This window comes from Balaenoptera ricei, chromosome 18, assembly GCF_028023285.1.
Source record: "Balaenoptera ricei isolate mBalRic1 chromosome 18, mBalRic1.hap2, whole genome shotgun sequence".
NCBI lineage: Eukaryota > Metazoa > Chordata > Mammalia > Artiodactyla > Balaenopteridae > Balaenoptera > Balaenoptera ricei.
In genome coordinates this window covers 80,670,325-80,695,487 of record NC_082656.1, presented here as the reverse complement: position 1 = coordinate 80,695,487, position 25,163 = coordinate 80,670,325, and the positions used below count along the sequence as shown (strand labels likewise).

Here is a 25,163-nt window from a genome sequence, read left to right as displayed (position 1 = left end):
ATGATTTGTCTTATAGCATAAAGTATATGAAAGGTTACATCTTAGAGAAGCTGGAGAAAGCTGTCTTTCCTAACTATTCAATAGGGAACGCATAAGCAAACATGATCAGCAAATGAATACATTGCTTTTTTCTCTTTGTCTTGTATTTTTGGCCTCCTTTGGGGAGATAAAGAGTGCGGGAAAATAAACTAGTGTAATGAAATGGGAACTCTTCCGCATTTTTTATTTTGATGCACTTTTTCAAAGTCCCAATGTATGTGGGATTCAGTGTCATACCGTCCCCAGCTGCACTGTCAAGTGTCCCAGCACACGTGGACGAGGGATAGCTGCCAGCCTGCGTTGGGTTGCTCCCCACCACCCTGCCGCCTCGGGTCTGACCTCACACTCTACACAGGTGTCTCGGAGGAACGATGGCTGGTCAGGTGTTATGGTCCCTGCCAGTCGCTCTCTCAGTGGAATCATTCTCCCAGATTCCCTCACTTCGTCTCGACAAGTCAACCTTCTTTCTCAACATTAATAAAGTAAATTATTCTTATCTGTGTTTTTTTAAAGAACAAAATGCAACGAGAAAATCTTCGTGTTCTATATTCAGGAAACACTACTGTTCAGGTACTGGCTTAAAAGTTCTGACAATGAGTCAGTTGAAATAACTTCGCCGCCTACAGGCTTGTTGAACAATTCTCCATGTGAGCCCACATCTTATGCCACTGACTGCAGCGGGGCTAGCTGACATCACTCTGTGTTAGCAAGTCCTCTTTCCTCCTTTTTTTATCCAGTCTTTTGGCACAAATGTGCGTTCATGCCTACTACCGACTGTGTGAGCGCCCTCCTTCAGACCGCTATTTAAAGCTTAACTCCATTATTAGGTAGAAAAAGGAAAGAACAGGGGAAAGGATCATCAAGAAAGAGGTTGGGTGGCACAGACGACGAAAACGTTACTCACCGATGCTAAAATGCGAGGTTCTTATTTCTTCATCAGAGACAGATAAGGGTGTTCGCGTCAATCCAGGATTCAATACCTGTCTGACCCACACGGGGCCCCTTTCAGACACAGCAGCAATTCTGAACCTTCTCTTCATGTCATTTCTGCACTAAAGTACTCTTTTCTGGCCTCATCAACTATCATACATTTTCACTTGAAGATGCTCTATCTCCCTCTCATTTTTAAAGAATGAGATTTATGAGATTTATGTCTGCTTTCCAGTAATGGTTATGTTTTGAAAAAGCTATTGGCCACCAAGCTCTCTACCACCAATGCACTTTCAGATGTTTTGTACCTAGGAACTTGCAATAATTCGTGGTGTCGCGGACTCTATTCTGTTTCCTGTTATTGCTCTAACATTACCTTCTCAGTTCTTTTACTTTTCAAATTCCTCTTTCTCTTCCTAACCCTAGTCACGGTGGCATTCTGAGTTGCTTCAGGGATTAAACAAAATCCAAACTGTGCCCTTGAGTCTCTGGGGAGCATCTCCCTGCGATTCCGTCTCCTGTTCCTTCCTCCTTCTGGGAGCCTGGTTATCCCTCCAGCAGACCCCTGGGCTCTTCCAATCCCCCCCGTTTTGGCTCCTCTGACTTCTGCTCTCTTTTAGACACTCCAGAAAGTTCTGGTACCAGCACTGGGGTCTGGGATGTGGGCACACTTAGTGGGGTTTCCGGACTTCTCCCCACGCTGTAAACAGAGGCTCCGAGCTTCCTTCATCCTGGGTTTGCTGACGAAACCGGTGAATCAGAAGGGCTGATATGTTTCCAGGGACTACACTTGGCATCTCTCTTTGCCAAACACATCACAGCAGTTTGTTTTTGCCAGTGAGACGGGGGCAGCTCCCCGTGGGGACTCGGCTCACCTACTGGAAACGCTAACTGCTCTGGTAGGAGCTTGTAGGTCACCCACCTGCCAGCCTGGTAACGGGCACTGCTGCAGAGCCAGCCGGCATCTCTCCTCGGCCGGCAGCATCCTCTTGTCGTCCGGGAGGGTCTCGGCCAAGGGCTTATACCTGCAAAGAGCAGTGGAGACGGGAAAGCCATGACTGAATTGGTCATCAAAGGATTATCTTCAACAGGGTTGCCTTTGTTACCCTGTTTCTGAAACTTTTCCCATTCTTACTTTATCCCACGTGCCCCCAAATCTCCATCCATTGTGCATTTCACATTGGACCACTAGGAAACAGCCCTTATCCTTTACAAGGAAAATGATTTTAAAAGGAACCAAATATATCTCTCAATCCTGTAATGTATCTTTAATATTATCAGGAGTGATGCAAACCCTTTATCAAAAGAAACTTCGAAGAGGAAGAATATGAATCTATTAGTTCTCATTTAAATTTTTAGAATACTCTTAAAATACACCTTTTAAGGTATTCCAACATTCTTTGTTAGTGATTGAGAGTGAATCTAGAGGTAGTTAGTATCTGTAATAAAGGGACGCCAAAACACCCAAAAGTTTTATTTAAGTGAGAGGTAGAGAAGCTTCCTCCCCATTGAGTAGATACTGAGTATTTTAAATCTTCTAGAAGGACATTTTATTTTTGGAAAGTTCCTCAGAATAATTAAATTTCACTCTTTGGCTGAAATTCATGACTAGTGAGAGGTAGAGAAGCTTCCTCCCCATTGAGTAGATACTGAGTATTTTAAATCTTCTAGAAGGACATTTTATTTTTGGAAAGTTCCTCAGAATAATTAAATTTCACTCTTTGGCTGAAATTCATGACTATATAAAGTTTTCCTATGGGTTTCTAAAAAAAATGCCTTTCAAAATTATATGACCCATTAAAAAAAAAATCTATGTGAAATTTTCGTTTGCACTTAACGGCATTTAGCCTGACATGTAAGCCAAACCACATTAGGAGGAGGAGGAGGAGAAGGGGGAAGAGGGGGAGGGGGAGGAAGAGGGGGAAGGAGAGAGAAAGGAGAAATGAGAAAAAAATCTAACTGCATCTGGTGTGTTTATGATCCTCACGTTGGGCTGCCCTGGGAACTCAATGGTGATAATTAAATAACCTAAGTTTTCTGTTATTTTCTGTAAAATAGATTAGCTTTTCATCTAAAGTTGGTTGCAGCAAATTTGGCATCTTCTCAAATGAGTCCTTTGTTTCCTGAGGGCATCTAAGGAAGGCGGTGTGTCGCCTACACACCCGGCTCACCACCCCCATCCAGCCGAGCACTGAGAGGGCTGGACGTCCCACTGGCGGCCACCGCACTTCTTTATTTCTGCAAGTGCAGTAGAGAAGCGAGGTTGGAGGGGGAAGCGCAGCAGGAACTGTGGGTCTGGGGTATAACATAAATACTGAGAAAATACACCTGTATATACACCTGACTTTTTCAGTAGCAGACTTTCATTTCCCCTCTAAAATCCTTTTAGCATTGTCACCGAAAACTTACCGTATTATTTGTCCTGGATTGAGAGTTGTCATGATATCGCTAGCCATGAGTCAGACAAAATAAATACGGCTTCATCAGCAACACCCTCCCTTCTCACACATAGATTTTCGCTCATGTATCAACTCAGGGTACAGGAGGGGGTAAAAATAGCAAGCAACAGAGACTGAACATGAATTGTAGTGCTAGAGGCACGGCTCTGAAAAATCTTGCTCATCATTTTGATCACACCGAATGGTCTGAAATGATCTATGGATGATGGAAGTATTCAGTGATTTTTTTTTTTTTTTTTTTTTGATAAGAGGCAAGAACATGATTTTCTACCCAGCAGTGTGTGGAAGGCCGGGAACCAGGAGGAGAGTGTACGGGGGCAGCGGAGGGACCACCTGAAGGTGACGGGCATCCCCAAGAGATGCTGGTACATGACATCAGAGCATCAGTGGGCAAACAGGGATTATGTGTTATAATGTGTAAGTGGTTCAAAGGTGATAAGTGATGTAACCGTGCAATGTGTCTGAATAGGAGAGAAACTGGATTGGGGATCTAAACCCAGATTCAGGTTCCAGCTTTGCAGCAAATTTGCTGTGAGGCCCTTGGCAAAGCACCGAGCGGGTAATCTTCCCCTCTCTCAGTACCGCACATGTGTGCGACCCAAATTCTATGTTCTGTTATAAACAATAAGTTAATTTTTATCTGTCCTCAGAGTGTGTGAGCTTCCCCAGGGCTCGGGGTCATCTCTGCACATCCCATGGTGTCTGCCCGATTGCCTATGCGTGTAGAAAGTATGCATAAATGAAGAAACTGGGCTGGGGGATTGGAGGATGGGGAATGACACTTCTTGAGCACCGAATGAGTGCAGGGGACTTTTCAGAAGTCGCCTCGCACACTCCTCCAAGATGCAGGGGGCTTGGATGATAATCTCCTTTTGATGGTGAGAAGTTGGTGGTCACAGAAATTAAGTCACTTGCCCAAGTTCACACAGATGATGTTGAATTGTGTCTCCCCAAAAGAAACGTGAACGTGACCTGACTTGGGAATAGGGTCTTCGAAGATGTAATGCAGTTAAGAGGAGGTCAGTAGGGTGGGCCTTAATCCCACAGGACTGGTGTCCTTATAAGAAGAGAAAATGCCATGTAAACACAGAGACACAGGGAGGACACCACGTGACGATGGAGGTGGGGAGGCAGGTGACGCAGCTGTAAGGACTGCGGGGCCACCACCCGAAGACAAGAGAGGCAAGGAAGGAGTCCACCCAGAGTCTCAGAGGGTCAGGGCCCGGGTGATGCCCTGATTTTGGACTTCTGACCTCCAGAACTGTGAGAAGTACATCTGCGTTGTTCGCAGCCCCCCGGTTTGTGGTGCTTTGTGAGGGCAGCCCTAGGGACCTGACACAGATGGTGAAAGGGTCTGGGATTGAACCTGGGGCAGCCTGACTCTGGAGGCAATGTCTCCACCACCATCGCTCCGGCCGAGGCGGGAAGGAAGCAGCCCTGGCCCCAGATGGTTCCAGAGTGAAAAGGGATGAGGCTGAGCATCAAAGTCCCAAACGGCGAAACACACAGTAACCACCAGCCTACGGGACATGCAGAGCTAAGAGCTCTTGGTTCTCTGACCTTTGGGTGACTGAGCTCTTCTTTAGCAGTAAACTAAACTCATAATGACATACAGATTCATTCAAACACTCAGGAAAATCAGCGCGTTTCCACCACTTACCCAGAGTCACACAATGAAATGAAATCACTCAAATTATCTTCTCATTCTTTTATAATTGTCTCATTCTGGAACTTTGCTAATTATCACCAAGAAGTGAATTGACATAATTCAAGTATCTGAATACAGTATTAACAAGTCAGAACAAAAAATCTTAACACTTGGTGCCTTTTTTTCTCATTTTATATTGTTCTTTTGACACCTAAAATGGTATAATTCTGACATTTCAACCGAAAAGACAAAGACGTCATCTTAGACAGGGTGAGGTACTCTATTTTAGTGTAATTAAAAACATCTTGTCTTTTGGAATGTGAGTGTCATCTCTGGGTGGTGTCACGGGCCCATCACTGCACTGAAGGATGATCTCATAGAAACTTCAATTTCAGACCAAATGGAAATAACCAGCCCGAGCCTGGAGCTGCACGTGGTCCTCAGAGTGCTGGTGTGGCTGGAGAAGGGACTTCTTCGCTCTCATTCCCCACACCCTCCTGGCCTCTGTTGCCCAAGAGGTGGTCACCTCCACCCACTGAAGATTCCCTATCCTCAGGCTGACACCTGCCCTGCGTCCCAGATAAACCAGCCGACTCTAAGAAGTCAACGTTAACTCTCCCAGCTGACTCACTCTTGTCTCATCCTGGTTTGGGATGAGGGGCATGATTGGCATCTAGTTCCACGTCCAGAATCTGGGTCCTGTGGCTCACTCACTTGGGCTCATTCAATCAATCAACCAATATTGACTGAGCACAAATAGATATTGGGAATGCAGCAGGAAACAAAACAGATCCTTATACCCCTTACATCCCATGATGGAGAGAGAGATAATAAAAATGTAAATGAGGACGGATGTCAGATACGACAAGAGAGATGGAGAAAATTAAAGCAGGGAAGGTTTCAGGGTGAGCAGATACCTGCTGGTGAGGAAGGAGGCATGGCTCTCTCTGGGGAACAGGGATCTAAATTGAGGGCATGGGGTCTGGAAGCCTGGGGTGGGATGGTACCTGCTTAGGGAATCAAGGAAGCAGGCATGGCTGGAGCAGAAAAGGGGGAGGAAAGATGGAGGAGATGGACCCACAGAGGTATCCACACAGGGTGAGGACGAAGACCCCACCGATGACTCCAAGGACTTTGGCTTTGACTCTGAGAGTTCTGGCGAGCAAGGCTTTGAGCAGACGAGTCACATCACTTGACATTTAAAGAATCGTCACAGCTTTGAGGCTGAGAGCAGGCAGAGGGAACAAGCGGGGGGCTGGGGAGACCCTCTGGACGCTCTTCCCACAGCCCAGGATGGAAGCAACGGGAATGGTAGGAATTGGTTGAACTCTGTCCACACTTGAGGCAGATCCAATAGGATTTCCCAGTGCACTGATGCGGATGTGAAGGGAAGAGAGCATGACGTCAAGTTTCTTGACCTAGGAGACTGAGGATGAAGTTGACGTTTACTGAGATGGAGTAGTCTGGCAAGAGTGGTTATTTCCCTGGGCCAATGCTGCATAAACAGAAGGAAACAGTCAGTGCAACTCAGGAGAACCAGAAACGGGGAGTGGAGGTGGAACTCCCAAAGGAGCTATAGACCAATGTCACCAACACCCCCGAACCAGACCAAGTGCCTCCCTGGTTGTCAATTCCTCAGCCAGGGTCAGTCTCTTCTCTGTCATGACCTTCTGTCTGACCGAACAGGACAGTACTGACCACGTGGGAAACTGGTTCTCTTTCCATTACGGTTCTGAATACTCAGGGTTCTCTGTTACTCGGGGTAACAGAGTTGAAACCTATAACTGTGTTAGACACTCCATTTGCCTCACTTCTCTTGTGAACATGTCTCTGACGACGTTCATCCTCCCCTTCCTGCCAGTCTACATCCTAAGTTGCCAACATATAAGTGTGGGGTTTCCCAGCAAGTTCCATCATAGTTACTGAAAAATTCTATAACACACACACTCGTCATTAAGTGCTCTTTCTACATCAAGGATTCATGAAACCTCTCCTCAATGCACTCACAGAATCAAGAATATGATGACAATAAAAGAATAACAGACACGACCACACCTTACAAAATTATAAGTGAAAGAACCACATCACTGGTCCTTTTCATTTTGGGGTCTCTGTATTCTAAGATGGGTAGATTGAAGTTGAAGTAGCAGAGAAAAAGCTAACAATTAAGAAATGTAAAGTACAATAGAACCTAAGGGAAGTGATGAATTAAATATTCCTCTTTTCAAAAGTGGTTGTTCCTTCTAGTTTCAAGGAGAACCTTGACATTCTATCCCTCATAGTCCCAGAGACAAAAAAAAGGGCTTATGCAGTGACCGCAGACGTCTGGTTAAACATTGTGGTGACTCTTAGTTGACTATCATGAAATTGTAAAATCATTGCCTTAGAAAGATGCAAGGGATATATATTAAGCCAATGCTTTAAAAAAAAAAACTTAGATGCAACTTCTTTGAAATTGTTTCTGTTTGCTGAATATTGACTTCATCTCTTCATTCTCAAAGAAAATTCTGTTGTGACAGCTTCAATCCCGAAACCACTTAAAATTGAATTCTATTCAGCAAACATTCTTTGAGCACCTATTACAAGCCAGATACTCTGCCAAGAAATGCACTGGTCACCAAGATGGGTTCTGATTTCACTGCACATGCTCAAATACTACATGTGCCTTTTTCTGGCTAAAATGATATCTCCGGAAAGATGTGGTTCTCTTATTTCAAGACCTGATGACATTTCTCTTATTAGGGACATATTTTAATTACTTATTTGAGAACAACAAAAGAATGCTTGAGGATTCCCGTTAACCTCCTTCTACCTGAGAAAGGGCTGGATAATCCACAGAAAGAGGAAAATGGAGCATGGAGGCAGCTCTCCATCGGAGGAAAGATGGAGAGAGACATCAGGTGAAGGCAGGTGCAGGAGGAGGTGGGGAGGGGCAGGTGGGGCTGGGATTGTGTGATTTCAGAGCAGCCCAGGGAAGGCAGAGCGTGAGACGGGGTCCACAGCACTAACCCTTGTGGAGACGTTCAACCATGTCAGCACTGACAAGGGGCTGCTGGATTTGTGATTGAGGACTTGAGACAATGTCCAGAAGAAACCAGAATCCTACAGCATCAAGACATTAGCAGATGGTGGAGAAGCGCAAGAACTGGGATCTCGAGGTTCATAAATAAAGAAAAGGTCAACAGCTTGAGCATGAAATAGAATCAAGCAAAGTTTTGGGGTGTTTTTGCTTTTCAGCGGCAAGGAAGAATGGTCAGACCGTATAGGCAACACTTGTAGAAATCTACGAGCCCTACATTCTATCCATGCTTATTTTTGTGTATTTCTGTTTTCCTCCAGGTTATCTCGCTCATTATGGTTTAGTTCTGATAGGATGAGGACACAGTGTCTTCTCTAACCATCCCCTTGAACTTTTCCCACAGGGCCCTGTGTGGTTTCTCTACCTGGCGTGTAGCACGAACGTAGCCGTCTGGCTATGGTTCGACAGGGATCAATTTCACCCCTTCCACAAACTTGCCTGGACTGTCATTGCACTCTTCATATTCCTGCTCTCACGGTAAACACAGTGCAGGTGCAGAAGGGTGATTTCCTAGCTATTTGGGGCTAATTTCCAGCATTCAGGATGCTGAGTGGTAGGTGGAGCATAACGGCTGCCTAGCAACGGGGCTGACATACGTCATGAAAATAGTGAGAAGTATGAAGCAGGAGGAGCACAAGTGGGCTTGAGAGAGAAACGGAATCTATTTCAACGTGGAGGTTGGGGGGAGGACAGGAAGGAGAAATGAGACACAGAGAGAGAGGATTTGCACAAGTGCTTTTCAACTAAAGAGGATCGCTTTTTTTTTTTCCTTTTAAAGAAAAGGATGCGAAAGCAAAGAGAAAGAGTCCAAAATCCTCTAGTTCACACAAAAATCCATTGTGTTAAGTGTTACCCATTCTTTGTCTTCTTCCGTGACTCTTAAGGTTTAGAAATCCCAGCTAGGGTTGTCGGTTGGTCTGGGTGTTAGCCCCCGGAGCTGAAGGTCCTGTGATGGGTGGGCTCTGCTCCACCCCCCATGCCCACCTCTTCCACGGCAGAGCAAAGCCTGAGCTGCTCAGCGGACCAATGGAGTCTTTATCACAGGCACCTGCCCGTCTTCTATCATCTTCCCACAGGTCCCCTGCATCAAGCCTATCAAGCCACTTCTGCCCCCCCCCCAACATTTCTCTGCACCTGCTGTGCCCTCGTCAGCCTGATACAGTTTCCAGTGGGTTCACCTACATCCCCTCCTTAGTAGGCACCCCCTTTTCCTGTATATTTATAGGAAGAACCAGAAGGGGAGGTTAGCTGTCTTTTGCCATGGCCTTGGGGTCTCCTGGAGTGTTCAGAACTGGAATTTTGTCTTGAGTTTCCTTTTACATCTGTTGGGACCACCATTAAGCCCCTCAGGATCTACATGTGACTCTAGTAAGGGGAAAAGTCTTTCCATCGTTACCATGACAATTCCAGACCTACTGCTCAAGCCACTGGGCAAGACTCAGTTCTCTTCTCTTTCCAAATGATGGTAAATAGGCTGCTGTCATCTTTAGAAAATGGTTACACCATTCAAAGGCACTGTGGCTCTTCACATTCCCATGGGTTTCCTGGTTCAAGAGCCCCCTAGGAGCAGAGTCCTTGGGAAGAGTTGCTGGGGGGGGGGGGGGGGGTGGTGGGCGGTAGTGGTGGAAGAGCTGCTCCACTGATGTCACCCCAGAGCTGCACGCCCACGTGACAGTTCTGTCCGAGGCTGGGTGACTAGCTTGGTGAGGGTCATCCCTAACTTCTACATGCAATTCTCTGGAGTTCAAAATGGGTCAGGGGAGAAGCAAGGTGGGGAGAGAGAGACGGAAGGAAGGGAGAAACACCAAGGAAGAGTTATCCAGTGCCTAAAGATTCCAGGTATGATGATCGGTCAGTCCATGTCATCACTGAATTCTCACAGCAACCGCAGAACGACATTTACAGAGATTACATGATAACTGCAAAAAGTTAGTTTACGGCAAAGCTAGGTTCTTAGTCCAGGCTATAGAATTCTGAGTCTAATACGGCTCCTACTAAATGTGTACGAGAGATGGGACAAAAACAGATACTTGCCCCTTTTGTTTTTGAGCCTGAGAGGATGAAGGTAACCAGCATACAGATTAATGTATAAACGAGGACTATGAATAAAACAGGAAATGTAGAGAGCAAGACTCCCTGCTACTGCCTTAAATTCCAAGCCTCCTGTGTCGAGATGATGTTCCCCTTCTCTCTCTCCTTCTCGTCCTCCCTCATTATGCTGGGGGGGGGGGGGGGTGCTGCTTTTGTGACTGTTATTTTAATGACATTATTATGCTATTATTTAATGTTATCACAGCCACATTTATTAGGCATTTATCTGTTACGACTCTAAAACCCAGCATCCAAAATTCAAACTCAGCGCCTGGCTTTTACATCACTGCTGGTGGAGATGCAGACGCAAGAGAAAGGAGATAACACAGAAGAGTGAGGGGGATCCTGGGCCCTACTTCCTGGGCCAGCTGAGAGGCCCTGGAGAAGCCCTCTTACCCTTCACCTGAAAACCCCCGGGATGATTTTGTGTGAGTTCTACCGAAGGTGTGCTCTTTCCCTTGGCTCTGACCGCTAATGTGCCAACCGGCTGCAGCCTGTGAGCGGCCGGCACGGTGAAGGCGGTGGGTACCGACGAGGACCACAACCGAAACGAATCCACTCACACCACGGTCACTTCCTCGGAAGCATCTCACTCCGGAGCCCGCGGCCAAGCAGACTGTCCGGAGATGCGGCCTTAATTGTGTGGCATTCATTCACGCACTTCATGTAGTTAAGTCGGAGGCTCTCATCCCAGACAATACGGGAGTTGAATAATAAAAAAGAATGCGAAATTCTACCTTGGCTTCTGGGATTAGCCAGTACCACTCTGCAGATAAAAAATGAATTCAGAGCATCTGCCTAGAATTTACATGACAATGCTCTCCAGTTCTCTTACTTCAAGCCCGTCCCACCATTTCATTTTAATTGTACAACGGAAGAACATTCGAGTTATTCAGTAAATGGATGGAAGTGAAACACTCAATTAAAAGTGTCCTGGTGTGAAATATACACAGAGTTCCATTTCCTGAGCAGCCTTTGCAGCAGGTAACCTGTTTCTTGGCCAGGGTTGTACTTGCTTCTAATAGGGCCGGAGGATATTTTTACACACAGAAATCCCATCCCCGCTTGCACGGCACTGCAGGGCCACCTACTGTGGGGACATTTAAAGCTGGGCCCTCTCGGGGGACTGAATCTGCGATGGAGTTGAACTAACGGTTGCAGGAGAAGGACCCAATGCTGCTGTTTGCAGATCCCGTTACACACGCCCAAGAAGATGCTTAGCGCAGTCGGTGAGGACGTTGAAGCTGACGTGCTCCATCCTTCCCCCTCCACACTTTGCAGAATTTACTGGCTGAGCCATAGCCTGTATTTATCAGGTACAAGAACAGCTTGTTTCCTTAAACTGAAAAGAACAGCTGTTCATTTGTTGTTTAAGCCTAAATGAGAGCCCTCTCTAAGCTTTGTGGTTTCAGTAAAATTATCCGGTTCCTAAAGCAATTTGCTCCCTAACCAAATATCCACTGGGGTTAGTCTGACCTCCTATCTTTGAGTAGGAACAGGAAACCAAGGCAGGTTGATTTATTTGTTGGAAATATTGGTTGTTCCAGTGTTTCCTCTCCCTACTAAACACAGAAGACACTTCTTCTCCAGGTAAATGGCTAAAACATTTTATGAAGATTGGTGGCTAATGCCAGTTATTTTATGATTTCAATACGTTTATGTCAATTTCATATATTGAATTGAGTTACTTACAACCATAGGAACCTGCTATTCTGAATATCATCGTTATTATAATTGGTTAGCAGATCATGAAGAAGAATGAAATTATTATGATCTCTGAGGGAACAGCCTGGCACTGAAACTAGATCTCCTGATTTGCACAGTGATGAAATTTTCTTCTGAAGGTCTACTTTGGAAAATGTGTGACAAGAGCTGAATGAAGAGTTGGGGTTCAGTATCTGAACCCAATAATGTTTGTTAATTTTGGAAAGTATTCATTATTTTTAAAAATGCTTTATTGAGGTGTGTCCATATTTAATGCATTCAACTGGATGAGTGTGGAAATAACTGTACCTCTGTGAAACCATCACCACTATCAATGCCATAAACATAACTATCACCTCCAAAAGTTTCCTTCTGCCTTCTTTATTTTTATTTATTTACTCATTTATCTGTGATAAGCACACTTACATAAGATTTACCCTCTTAGCAAATTCTTAAGATAACAATACAGTACTGATAACTATAGACACAATGCTGTATGGCGGACCTCTAGGACTTGCTCATCTTGCAGAACTGAAACTTTGTACTCTTTGACCATCACCTCCTTGTTTTCCCCTCCCCCCACCCCCTGGAAACCACCCTTCCACTCCCTGTTGCTATGATTTTGACAATTTTAGAGCCACACATAAGTGAGATCATACAGTATTTGTCTTTTTGTGTCTGGCTTATTTCACTTAACATCATGTCCTCCAGGTTCATCCATGTTCTCACAAATGGCAGAACTTCCTTCATTATTAAGGCTGAATAATATATTCCATTGTATGTAAATACCACACAGAAAGCATTAATTTTAAAATACCGTCATCCAATACTTACATTTTTCCAAAGAGGAAATGCAGATGGACAGCAGGCACATGAAAAGATGCTCAACATTGCTAATCAACAGGGAAACGCAAATCAAAACCACAACGAGGTATCACCTCACATCTGTCAGAATTGCTAGCAGCAAAAAGTCTACAAATAACAAATGTTGGTGAGGATGCGGAGGAAAGGGAACCCTTGTGCACTGTTGGTGGGAATGTAAACCGGTGCAGCCACTATGGAAAACAGTATGGAAGTTCCTCAGAAAACTAAAAACAGAACTACCATATGACCCAGCAGTTCCACTCCTGGGTATATATCCAAAGAACACAAAACCATTAATTCGAAAAGATACATGCACCCCAAGGTTCAGAGCAGCACTATTTACAATTGCAAAGACATGGAAACAACCTTAGTGTCCACTGATAGATGCATGGAGAAAGAAGATGTGGTACATATACACAATGGAATATTACTAAGTCACAAGAAAGCATGAAATTTTGCCATTTGCAGTAACATGGATGGGTTTGGAAAGCATTGTGCTGAGTAAAATGTTAGACAGAGGAAGACAGATACCATATGATATCACTTACATGTGGAATCTAAAAAACACAACAAACTACTGAATATAACAAAAAAGAAGCAAATTCACAGATATAGAGAACAAACTCTTACCAGTGGGGGGAAGGGGCAATGTAGGCATGGGGAAAGGGGAGGTACCAACTGTTGGGTATAAGATAGGCTCAGGGGTGTGTTGTATAGCACTGGGAATACTGCCAATATTTTGTAATAACTGCAAATGGAAAGTAAACTTTAAAAATTATATGAAAATAAAAAAAAAGAAAAAGAGAAACTAAAAAAAAAGACAAAATTGACATTTGTATTATGGTGAGTCATGGAAAATTAGCAGCAGTAAATTCTAATGTCAGTTAACTGAGTTGTCATCTTGAGCCAAGAAATGCAAGGAATGAACATTTTTAAGAACATAGGATCAAAAGGAAAAATGTAACATCTATTTTTTTTCTCTGTTAATGAGACACTTTAAATACAGATAATGTTACTCTTGAATGATATAACAAATAGTGAAGGGTAACTAACATTTTTGAATTAGAACCCAGTACACCCATATTTTGAGGGAAAATAAGATGTGCACATAATTGTCATATTAAATATTGATTACTTATGATTACTATTTGAAAATATTGGCTGGATAAGTCCAAATGATGTAAGATGCATGCTATTTGAGATATCTTGGAAATTTAAGTGTATCACTCACCATTAGGTACTGATGCCTCTAATGAAAGTTTTAATTCAGAGAAGGCATGATTAAAGTTAGTATTGACTAGAACCCTAGAGGAATTAATAATATGCAAAATGCTCTGTCTCTTCATGTCCAGTAACATACTATACACCTTTGGCATTGCACACACTTAAAAGTTCTGGTTCTAATCATCTCTAGCTTTTCTATCACTTCTCTTGATAATTACCATTAAGATTAACGTGTGTACAACACTTTGCTGGATACTGGGGAAAATGGTGAACAAGATATGGTCTTGCCTTTGCATGTCCTCTCAAAAGAATGTTGGGCATTGTCCAGTGGATCCTTGGTGATTACCGAATTCTATAGAGGTATAATCTTTGATTGCTTTTAACTCAGCTATTTTGCAGCTCTGCTGTGATAGAACTTAAACTATAGAAACTGATGACATGAAGATAGTTTTTGTCCAAAGCAATACAAAGGATGTTCGTCATGGCGGGGCAAATAAATTTTGCCCCTAGAGAATATAATCTCTGTAAATAAATTCTTCACTTGTAAATCAGATCTGGTTTTAGCACCTTATTAGTCTCCTCTTTACCTAAGGATCTGAATAAAATCTTTGATAGGTGTTCATAACACATCTGTATGACAGTCATGATTTTCCCCTTTTGAAAGTTGTGTTTTACCACAATGTGATGTGGTAACTGAGAATTCGCAAGGGGTGGGTTAGCATTAGAACAATAATCAAATCCAATTCTCTTCCTCATCCCGATATACTCTCCAACCTCTGCAATCCAGTTTCCATTTTTGTGCCCATCATTTTATCGAAACCTCATATGTCAAGATAGCTAACAAATTCTCTACTGTCAAATCCAATGGCTGCATTTCAGGGCTTTTTTCTCCTGCGACCCTTTCTGTTTTCATATAACTTGACCTTTCTGTGGCATATGAAACCACTGGTTCCTTCCTCCTTGAAATAGTCTCCTTGCCATTCTTCGAGGCTGCCCCTCAGCTGTTCCACAACTTCTCAGCCTCCTTTATACACTTCATCCCCTCCATCCTTCTCATCAATACATGTGCTTTTCAGTACTTGCTTCTTGCCCCTCCTGTAATTTCTCCCCGAGCCGTCTCAAAACCCTCAAGGCTGTAAGGATCCCTTATAAACTGATGTGAAAACTGTGTGTACGTGAGACACAGTAACCACTTTCCTGAACTTCACACCAATACGCCCCCTTGCCTCCTGGACAGCCAGTGTGGATCTCCCATGCACACCTCAAGTTCTACACCCCCTCCTAATACTCCTATGTGGGATCTCCTGTCTTTCCACCTCCTCACCTGGAAACCTGGACATCTATCCACCTCCTCACATGGAAACCTCGATGTCTATCTACCTCCTCACCTGGAAACCTGGACGTCTCTAAAGACAGGTCCACCAACGTGTATTGATCATTTCACATCCTAAACATCTCTAAAGTTTCTGTCCTCTTCCTCTCAATTAAGTTCTCACCATAAAGCCTCAACTACTTATGTCTCAATTCCTGGAATTGATAGTCTCCTAACTGCGCCTGCTTTGCCCGGTCTTTCCAAATCCTCACACCGTTTTTCTCAGCATTTTTTGGGAACTCCCCACCTTCAGCACGCGGTCCTAGTTTCTTACAGGCTTTGCGTTTCCCTAGTTAAACATATCCCGGCCGTCAGGATCACGCACTCCTGTCACGTTGAATTTCACTGAACTCACAATTCATCCTTCTGCACCTGCTTGTGTGGACGACTGTTCTTTGATTTCTTTTCTGGTTAATCCTAACTGGTCTTCAAGCCTGGGGTCAAGGACATCTACTCCAGGAGACTTTGTGAACCCCCTCCCTGGAAACCTACCTGCCTGGAGTAGACACTGCACGCATCCTCTTCTAACTCATCACTCCCTTTGTCATCCTCGAGTTCCCTAGCTTCCGAGGCAAAGGAGAATATTCTATGCATTCTATATTTTTATCCCTAAAGTACAGCACGGTATTTATTATGTTGAAGACATTCCACAAGCTACTGCTGGCTGAGTGACTAAAGGAAGGATAGGAAGAAAAGAAATGAGAGGAGGTGGGAGAAAATAAAATTTTAATGGTTATTTAAATATTATTTTATATAGTAAGATAATTAAATCTATAATATTTATATGTAAGTATATGCATTTATAAAGTAAATGCACTTAAATAATATTTAATATTATTTTAATAAAAACTCAGGGATATTGCTTTGCTGGTGACCATCCCCTTATGTAAATATATGAAAGCTAATGATTGTACCATCACATCGCATATGAGACATCAAGTGAAAGCACAACAATTTCATAGTCACTTATTTCTTATTTGTATTTGTAACATATGTTAAGGGGAATTGGCCATTTCTGTCTAGCTGGCACCTGGCCACCATCTCCGAGGTGGAATTCACTGCCCACCTTTGCACGGACTCACTTCATAGCAGCAAAGAGGTGCTGGTTACCTCAGCAGCGTCGGTCCCAAGCGGGGGGAGCAGATGTGGCCATTAGGAGAAATCAGCAAAGATCTTGTCTTCTCCAGGCCGCTGTGCCCTGCACAAGTGCTACCTAGCAGCACACGTTTTCTCTTATTCATTGGACTGTTTAAAACACTTTTCAAGTCCCCATTTTTCTTCAGATGTGTCTTCTTCTTCTACACCTTCTGACTGGGTGGTATTAAAAGAAGCCTGTGGCTGATTTATTTAAAACCATTTTTAAACTATCCCAAAACCATCTAAAAGCAGGACTGCTGAGTGGATCAATTTCAGTGAAAATGACAAAATGGATTAACTTTAAACCTGTGTTTATAGGTAATACATAATACATGTGTTGCTCTAGAAAGGTGTGTAGTGCACGCGTGGCCCTAGGTCTATGTTACGAAAGGAGAAAGAGATGCAAGCTTTGACTTCAGTTGCATCCCCAGACACTTCACCTCTTTCACAAACTGTTGCCAATACCTGGTGTGACGCTGGTGCCCTTGAAAACCCTCTCCTGCTGTCACAATTGCCACCTGCCAAGTGCGATGTCTGTACACGCTAGGAGTTTATTTATAAGGAACCTGCCCTTACAAAACATTTAAGCAAAGTGTCTTGCTCACCTACACTAGTCTTGGGAAGGTTTCAGGCCACATTAAGCGGTGCCTCTCCTTACAGTATTCCTTGGAGGCCATGGAGCTCTTGACCTTCCATCTTTTCTTGTCTGGCCTCTTCTCATTCTATCTTTCAAAAGTCCTGGACTCTCAGCTACACCTCAATGTACGCACTCTTTCTTCTGTCCGGCACCCTCTGTGCGTCTCTCTCTCACACAGAGATACAGCAGACAACCTGTGCTCCTTCTCTGATTCTCTCTGCTGCAGAAATTCCTTTGGTCACAGTTCCCACAGGCTTCATATTCTCATGGCTTTTCTGACACTGCACCCTCTGGTTTTCTTCAACTCTGACCACAATCTAGTGACATTCCAATATACCACTTCTGCCAGAATTTTCTCATATTCAACAGCTTATTAGCTTTCTTTACCTTAGCACATCAAGGTACCTGAACCTACTGTGTCCAAAGCCAAACTCATTTCCTCCCTCTGATACCTGCTTGTCCTCTGTGATTATCTCAGTGAAGGACACCTAACTGTGACCCAAGGCACCAGACTGAACACCCAAGCCAGACCTACAGACCTCATCCCTGATGCTCATCTGCTTGAAGCCTCGTGTTTATAATCACTAAGTGGTGCTATTTCCACATCCAAAATATATATATATTTTTTCCCCACATCTGTCTTTTCAGTTCCCTCAAATTCCCACTGTTTCAACTTTAGCTAAGGTCATGTTCACTAAAACCTAGCTACTACAAGCAGTTCTTTTTTTAAAAAAATGTATTGAGGTGTGGTTGATTTACACGGTTGTGTTAATTTCCGCAGTATAGCACAGTGACTCAGTTATACACATATATACGTTCTTTTTCATATTCTTTTCATACTCTTATGGTTTATCCCAGGATATTGAATATAGTTCTCTGTGCTCTACAGTAGACCTTGATGCTTACCCATAGAGACAGTTCTTAACCCGAAGTGGTTTTGGCCTCCAGGGCACATGTGGCAATGTCTGGAGACATGTTTTTATGTCATGAGCGGGGAGGGGAGAGCTCCTGGAATCTGGTGTGTAGGGTCCAGGGATGTTGCTAAATATCCTACAATGCACAGGCCAGCCCCCCATGACAAGCAATTATCTTGCCCCAAAACAGTGATCTGGTCCAGTGTCAGGTGAAGAAAGTGTGCTGGAGAGGTCCAGCTCAGGGAGGGACCAGCTAACGTTTTCTGTAAAGAGCCAGACAGGAAATATTTTAGGCTCAATCTTGCCTTTGTAACGTGAAAGGAGCCACAGGTAGCACGTAAACAAATGGGGTGCTGGGTGCCAATAACACTTTAATAAACAGGCTGCCAACTGGATGTGGCCCGTGGGCCATCGTTTGCCGACCCCGATCTAGCTTGAAGGGGAATGAAACCACAGTATCACATGGTTTTAAACATTACTGCCTATTAACTACAGGATAAGTTCCAAGTTTTGTACCTAAAATACACAGTTCTTGCCTTCCTCTCAGCTGTCGTTTTCCCTGATGTACTTAGGCGACTGCAATGAGAATGTCCCCCCCAGACGCCCTCTGATGCTTCTCCCCTCCTTCCCTTTGTTCACATCAGATCCTCAGGTCTCACTCTAAGTCTGGGATTTCCTCCATCACCTTTGGCAGCAAGCTTGTTTCTCATCATCGCTCAAGAGTCCTCTTGGAATTCCTTCTGGTGGGATAACAGGCTTTACTTATAGGCTCCGACAGCACCCCGGTACCATCTAGTGCATCTCTTCCCCCAACTTACCTGGGAGGAACATCAGATCTGGGCAAGACTCACCCATCTTTGTATCCTTAACACTTAGCAGGGCCTCAGGTCATTTGTAGGAACTCAGTGTTAACTCTAATGAATAACTGTTTTAGAGATGTCTTTTAGCATTCAAGCTTGTAGGTCTTTAGAGAATTCTTGGGTAAGATTTAAGGCAAGAAATAAAATAATCTTTAGGGGGAAATGAAGTACAGGCATCATGTAACACTGCACTTTGTTAGGTTTCATGTGTGATTGCTACGTTTCTTAATTTTAAATATGTCAGTGAATGATGTATCTGCAGCTTCATATGAAGATTTATTTTTTTAAGTAAATGAATGTATAACATGAAACTCCTGAGGAAAGAATGTACAATACTCATTTATTTATATATATATAAAATAAATACTCATATATATATATATATATATAAAATAAATACTCATTTATATATATATAAAATAAATACTCATTTATATATAAATATAAAATAAATACTCATTTATATATATATATATATATATATATATATATATATATATATATATATACCTTTCAAGGCCATTAGGTTGTTTGTTTCTTTCTTTGAAACAGAACAATTATTGCTAGTATTCTATATATTATATTATATATTATACTATATATGCTACATATGTATGTTTATATATTCCCAGACCACTGAAATGGAATGGCAATAGTACACAGTAAAGGTCAGAGGCATTTGCTTAAGTCTTAATTTTTTGAGTCTTACTCTTGATCTGATAAATGTCTGATAAATGCTTATAGCAATATTTTCAGGTAATGGCTGTAAAGAGTTCTGAGATAACATATGAGAAATGTAAGTGCGGTATCTATCCTTGTTACTGATTAATTTTTGAAATACCTTAAGATCTTTTTATGTCTCGGGTTTTCCTAGGTTAAAGCACTGGTAGATCATCAATGAGAGAATGGGAAACTTCCTGCTAACTCTCAAAATTCTACTGTGGGCAAAGCAGGTGGAACTTTTTTCTTGAGTCAAAATAATTTTTTTTTTTGGCACAGGGTGTGGGGTAGAATGTTCATAAGTCTATTCAGGGCCCTGCACATAAATATGCAATTCTAGCCATTTTGGTCATAGAAACTTCCAACCCATGAATTCTCTAAGAATAAGAAAAAAGTCATCAGCTTCCTGGACAGTTTCTAACATGCTTAATTTTAGCTTAATTAGAATCCCATGCACATTCAAGCAAATATAGTATTCACCTTCACTTCCTATCCAAACTCTTGTCTAGAATCATCATTTTATAAAATACCAGCTGCTCTATGTTAATTTTTCTACAGAGATACAAGTCTGTTTAGGAAAAGTTGGTATACATAATTTGAAGATCAAAGGAGAAAAGTCTACTGTTATCCAGGGTATCAAAAACTACCTAAAAAATACAAGCCTTCAAACAACAGCATTCATTTTAGGAAGTTCTCTGTTGTAAGAATAGATTATAGGTGCCCACAACCTAGCCCAGGAACAATTTAATAGGTAAAAGACCCATCCAGTAGGAATCCAATATAAAAAGTAAATTTATAAATTTCTGCTTTCAGTCAAGATGGAGGAGTAGGGACTAGTTTTACTTTCCATCCTCAAACAATTTAAAACTGGACAACATATGTGAGGCAATGATTCTCAGGGCACTGGACGCCAGACAATGAAGGTCAGTGATCCTTGAGAGACAGGAAAACAGATGAGTTAGGCCCTGAGAGTCCCCCAGCTTACTTCATGGGGGGAGGCTCCAGGCTGTGGTTCAAAGAGGAATCCCAGGTGAAGCCTGAGGTTCTCCCTGAGTGGAGGAGATGGTGCTGGGACATGAGGGATGCAAATGCAGCCTGAGTTCACAGAGCAGACAATCTGAGAAGAGAGAGCTGTACCGAGAGAAGAGTCCAGAGATCCTCAGAGCCCCCTTGAGTCTCACGCAGAATACTGATCACCACATGCATGTGAATAAACCACCAATGTCCCGGGAAAGAACCACCCAAGTGGAGGAGAGGGAACCATCCTCACGGCAAAGACAGGAAGAAAGTTGGGCTATTCCCATCAGCCAGAGTGAAAAATTCCACAATTCATGGGGCACTGGAAAGAGAACTCACTTGTTTTGCATCAGTAGTATAAAATAATTAGGCTCAGACTACATACTGGTTTGGTTCTAACTAACGAAGCATGCTAGGAAACACTCAAAACAACAAACTTTTCCAAGTGACTTACTTGTTTCTTAGTCAAAATTCAAGAATATTTATAGAAATACAAAAATACATACCACCTGAAAAATTAAAATTCATAATATCTGGTATGTAACCAAAAATTACGACGATGCAAAGAAGGGGAACAATATGATTGATTATAAGGAGAAAAATTAACCAGTCAACACTGACCTAGAAATGGCAGATAATGGAATTAGTAGACTAATATATACTAAAATGAAGATTAAATATATTAAAAGCATGAAGGAGTTTTAAAAGATCCAGGTTGAACTTCTGAAGATGAAAACTATAGCAACTGAAGCAAAAGATACATTGGATTGGATTAAGTGTAGGTTAGACACTGCAGAAGGAAAGATTAATGAACCTGAAGACACAGCGACAGAAACTATCCAAAATGAAACACAGAGAAAAAAGACTGAACAAAGATGAACATCAGTGATCTGTGGGACAACTTCAAGTACCTAATATACACGTAATTGTAGATTCTAAATGAGAGGCAATTGGAGGTGAGAAAGAAAAAATCCTCCATGAAAATATGGACAAAATTTTTCCAAATTTAATGAAAGCTGCACACTCATAGATACAAGAAACTCATAGATCCAAGGAGCTTGATGAACCCCAAGCACAGGAAATATGAAGAAAACTTCTCCAAGATGCATTATACTCGAATTACTCAATTAACTTGTAAAAACGTCTTTGAAAAATGAAGGTGCGAATGTACAACACCAAGAGTGAACCATGTAGACCATGGACTTTGGGTGACAATGATGTGTCAATGCAGGTTCATCTATTGTGACAAATGTACCACTTTGCTTGGGGATGTTGATAATGGGGGAGGTTGTTCATGTGGTGGGGGGCAGGGGTAATAGGGGAAATCTCTTTATCTCCAGTCAACTTTGCTGTGAACCTAAAAGTGCTCTAAATATAGTCTATAAAAATTAAATTGAACAGAAGAAAAAAAAAGCGAAATACTTCTATGACCCTCACACACATTGCTTGGAAGTGAGCCTTGGGTTCTTAAAAGGCTTTATTGTGTCACCTTCCAGGGCTCCCCCTCCCTCCCAGTCTCACTAGCACTTTCTTGCTCCTTGAGTCTCCTCTTTCCTGTCTTCCAGCCTGAAGTCTGGGGCTTTATTATCCCCTCCATGGTGCATCCCTTTGACTGTGCCTGCATCTGGGGCTGAGCTGCAGGTTGACAGGAAAGAGAGAAGATCAATAGGGGTTCATCCCACCCTCCTGGGAGCTCTTCTGACTGGGGAAGAAAGTTCCCCTCCCTCAGAGAATTAGCTGCCTATGAGCCTTCTGCCACAGGCCTGCTTGGGATGAGGCCTGAGAGACTGGAGGGGATAAAAACAGTGCCTTTCCAGCTCCAGTGCCTTGGAGCTTTACTAGTTTCATGTCCTGCCCCTTGAGCCTGGAGTAGAGGGCTTCTCCTGGAGCTGTTTCTACTTGCACCAATACCAACTTCTGGGTTTACAGCTGCCTGGATTCCAGGCCAGTGGCTACTGGAAAAATGTGGGAAACTCATCATTAGCTCAATTATGATATTTTGACAAGTAGAGGGAAATTTATATTAAATGCTTATATTCAAAAAGAAGAAAGATTTCACATTGCTAAAGTTCTACTGTAGGACTGGGGAAAAAAAGAACTAAATAAACCTAGAGCAAGCAGAAGGAAAGAAATAATAAACATAAGAGATGAAATCAGTGAAAGTATTTGAACAGAAAATAAAAATCAAAAGCTAGTTCTTTGAATAAATAAACTTGATAAAACTCTAGCAAGACTGGTAAAGAAGAGAAAAAAGACAGAAGATAAAATTATCAGAATAGAGAATATTGTCACAGACCCTGTAGACATTAAAGGTGTAGTAAGGGAATGTTACAAACACCTCTTTATAGATAAATTTGATCAATTCCTTAAAAACTACAAATTACTGAAATCCAACCAAGATGAACTAGGCAGCATGAATACCCTGAGAACTATTAAATAAATTGAGTTCATACTTAAAATCCTCCCAAATAAGAAATCTCCATGCCTAAATGGTGTATCTAGTAAATTCTACCAAATATTTAAAGAATAATTAATACCAATTCTATGTAATCTTTTTCACAATGTAGAAGACAGGACACAATCTTAAAGAAAATGGTTGCCAATTAAATGTTTAATATATACGTGTCTTCAGAATCTATAAAGAAGTCTAAAAATCAATCAGCCCACTGAAAAATTAGGCAAGACATTTGAACAGAAAATTCACCAAATAAGGTGTATGGATAGCAAACACGCCCATGGGAAGATGGTTGACATCATTAGTCATCAGGGAAATGCAAAGTAAACTCACAATGAGATACCAGCTTATATCCATTAGAATGTAACAAATGACATGACTGATCACACCAAGTGTTGGAGATGTGGGTAACTGGCACCCTCATACCCTGCTGCTGGGAATACACAATGGTACAACCATTTTGGAAAAGAGTTTGGCAGTATTTTAAAAAGTTAAACATATGCTAACCATATGCCTCAGCCATTCCACTCCCATATTTTTACCCCCAACTCCACGGCCAAAATGAAAACATGTCCGTGTAAAGACTGGGACACAAGTGTTCATAGTGGCTGTACTGGTAATAACCAAATACTGGGAACAACCTAAATACCTAACAACAGGTGAGTGAACATTAAAAAGAAATACAGCCCAGCAAACCACTGATAACACACAACTACATGGTTGAATGTCAACATTACTATGCTGAGCAAAAGAAGCTAGATAAAGAGTACACAATTTATGATTCCATTTGTAAAATATTTTAGAAAATGAAACTAATTTTTAGTAAACAAAAGCATCATTGATCGTTTGGGGATGAGGAAGCAGGGATGGGTAAGAAGGTGAGGCTACAAAAGGGGCAGGAGGAATCTTCTGGGGCCGATGGACAGGTTCACCATCTTGATTTGTGAAATGGTTTCTGAGACGTAGGTTTACGTCAAAACTTGTCATTTTTTTTTAAACGGAAAAAACAGGTGCAGCTTATTGTATGTCAATCATAGTTTATTAAAACTGTTAAAATTTCTTTAGAAATAAATAAATTCATATTCATAAAAAGAATTCAGAGAAACTTAACAAAAAATCTGTTCTGGATGCCTACAACAGAAACCAAAGTTCTCGCTTCTACTGATATTTAGTTTGTATGTAAGTAAACACCAGAGGAGTATCTCTTCTTGATGGAAAAAAAGCAAGGAAAATGGATTTGACATTTGTTGTTTATCTGAAATTTAAATTTAACTGGGTATCCTGTGTCGTATCTGGCAACCTTACCTACTGCCCAGGCCCCAACACAGCCATCCATACTTTTTAAAAAATTTAAACCCCAATGAGTCTACTGAGCTGCCATGGTTGAGAGGTACTGACTTAAAGAATTTGGTCTGACAAGTGCTTGGTGTGCGTACGTGTGTTGTGTGTGTGTTTAATGACACAGAATTTATAAACATTAGTGGAGACATAAAGAGGAAGAAAATTCCCTGCAAAATGGTTTGAATGTTTGAATGTTTTATTAATCACTTCAATAGCAACAGCAGTTATTAGCCACCAGCCTTGTACCAGGCCCTGCGTTAGGTGCTGGGGACACAATCTATAAAAGGACACTTGTATGTGTCACTAAGGTTCCATCTAGGTAAGGCTGTAAGGCGATATCATGGTAGAGTGGGAAGACCAAACTCCTTTATTCCAAATCTTTTCTATTCCAATACTTCCTATCCCACTAAGAGTTGGGATGGGAGAAGGTGCCTTTGACACTGCATTTCTAAGGTACTTTACAGCATGGCATGAAGAAATGACCCATTCTCAGTGGGCGTGCACCATGAGTGTATTCACTAAGAGGGTTCAACCCGTACTGTGAAACAAGAAACACAACTAGGACACAGAAGCTGCTGCTAGATGAGGCTGTCAATCAATTGCCATGAATAAGGGTGCTGGGCTAAGCATTGGGGGAAATGCAGGTCCTGTTATCAGCATGTGTACGCTTTA

At 42.3% G+C, this 25,163-nt stretch overlaps 1 protein-coding gene across 2 annotated transcripts in view; it reads right to left on the bottom strand.

Annotated features, from left to right (window-relative positions):
* MYO16 (myosin XVI) overlaps positions 1–25,163 on the bottom strand; it is a 554,921-nt gene that overhangs the window by 92,178 nt on the left and 437,580 nt on the right. For both annotated transcript variants that reach the window (XM_059902572.1, XM_059902571.1), the window contains exon 28: positions 1,892–1,994. In XM_059902572.1, coding sequence (XP_059758555.1) covers positions 1,892–1,994 — 103 coding nt within the window. The remainder of the gene's footprint in view (positions 1–1,891; positions 1,995–25,163) is intronic.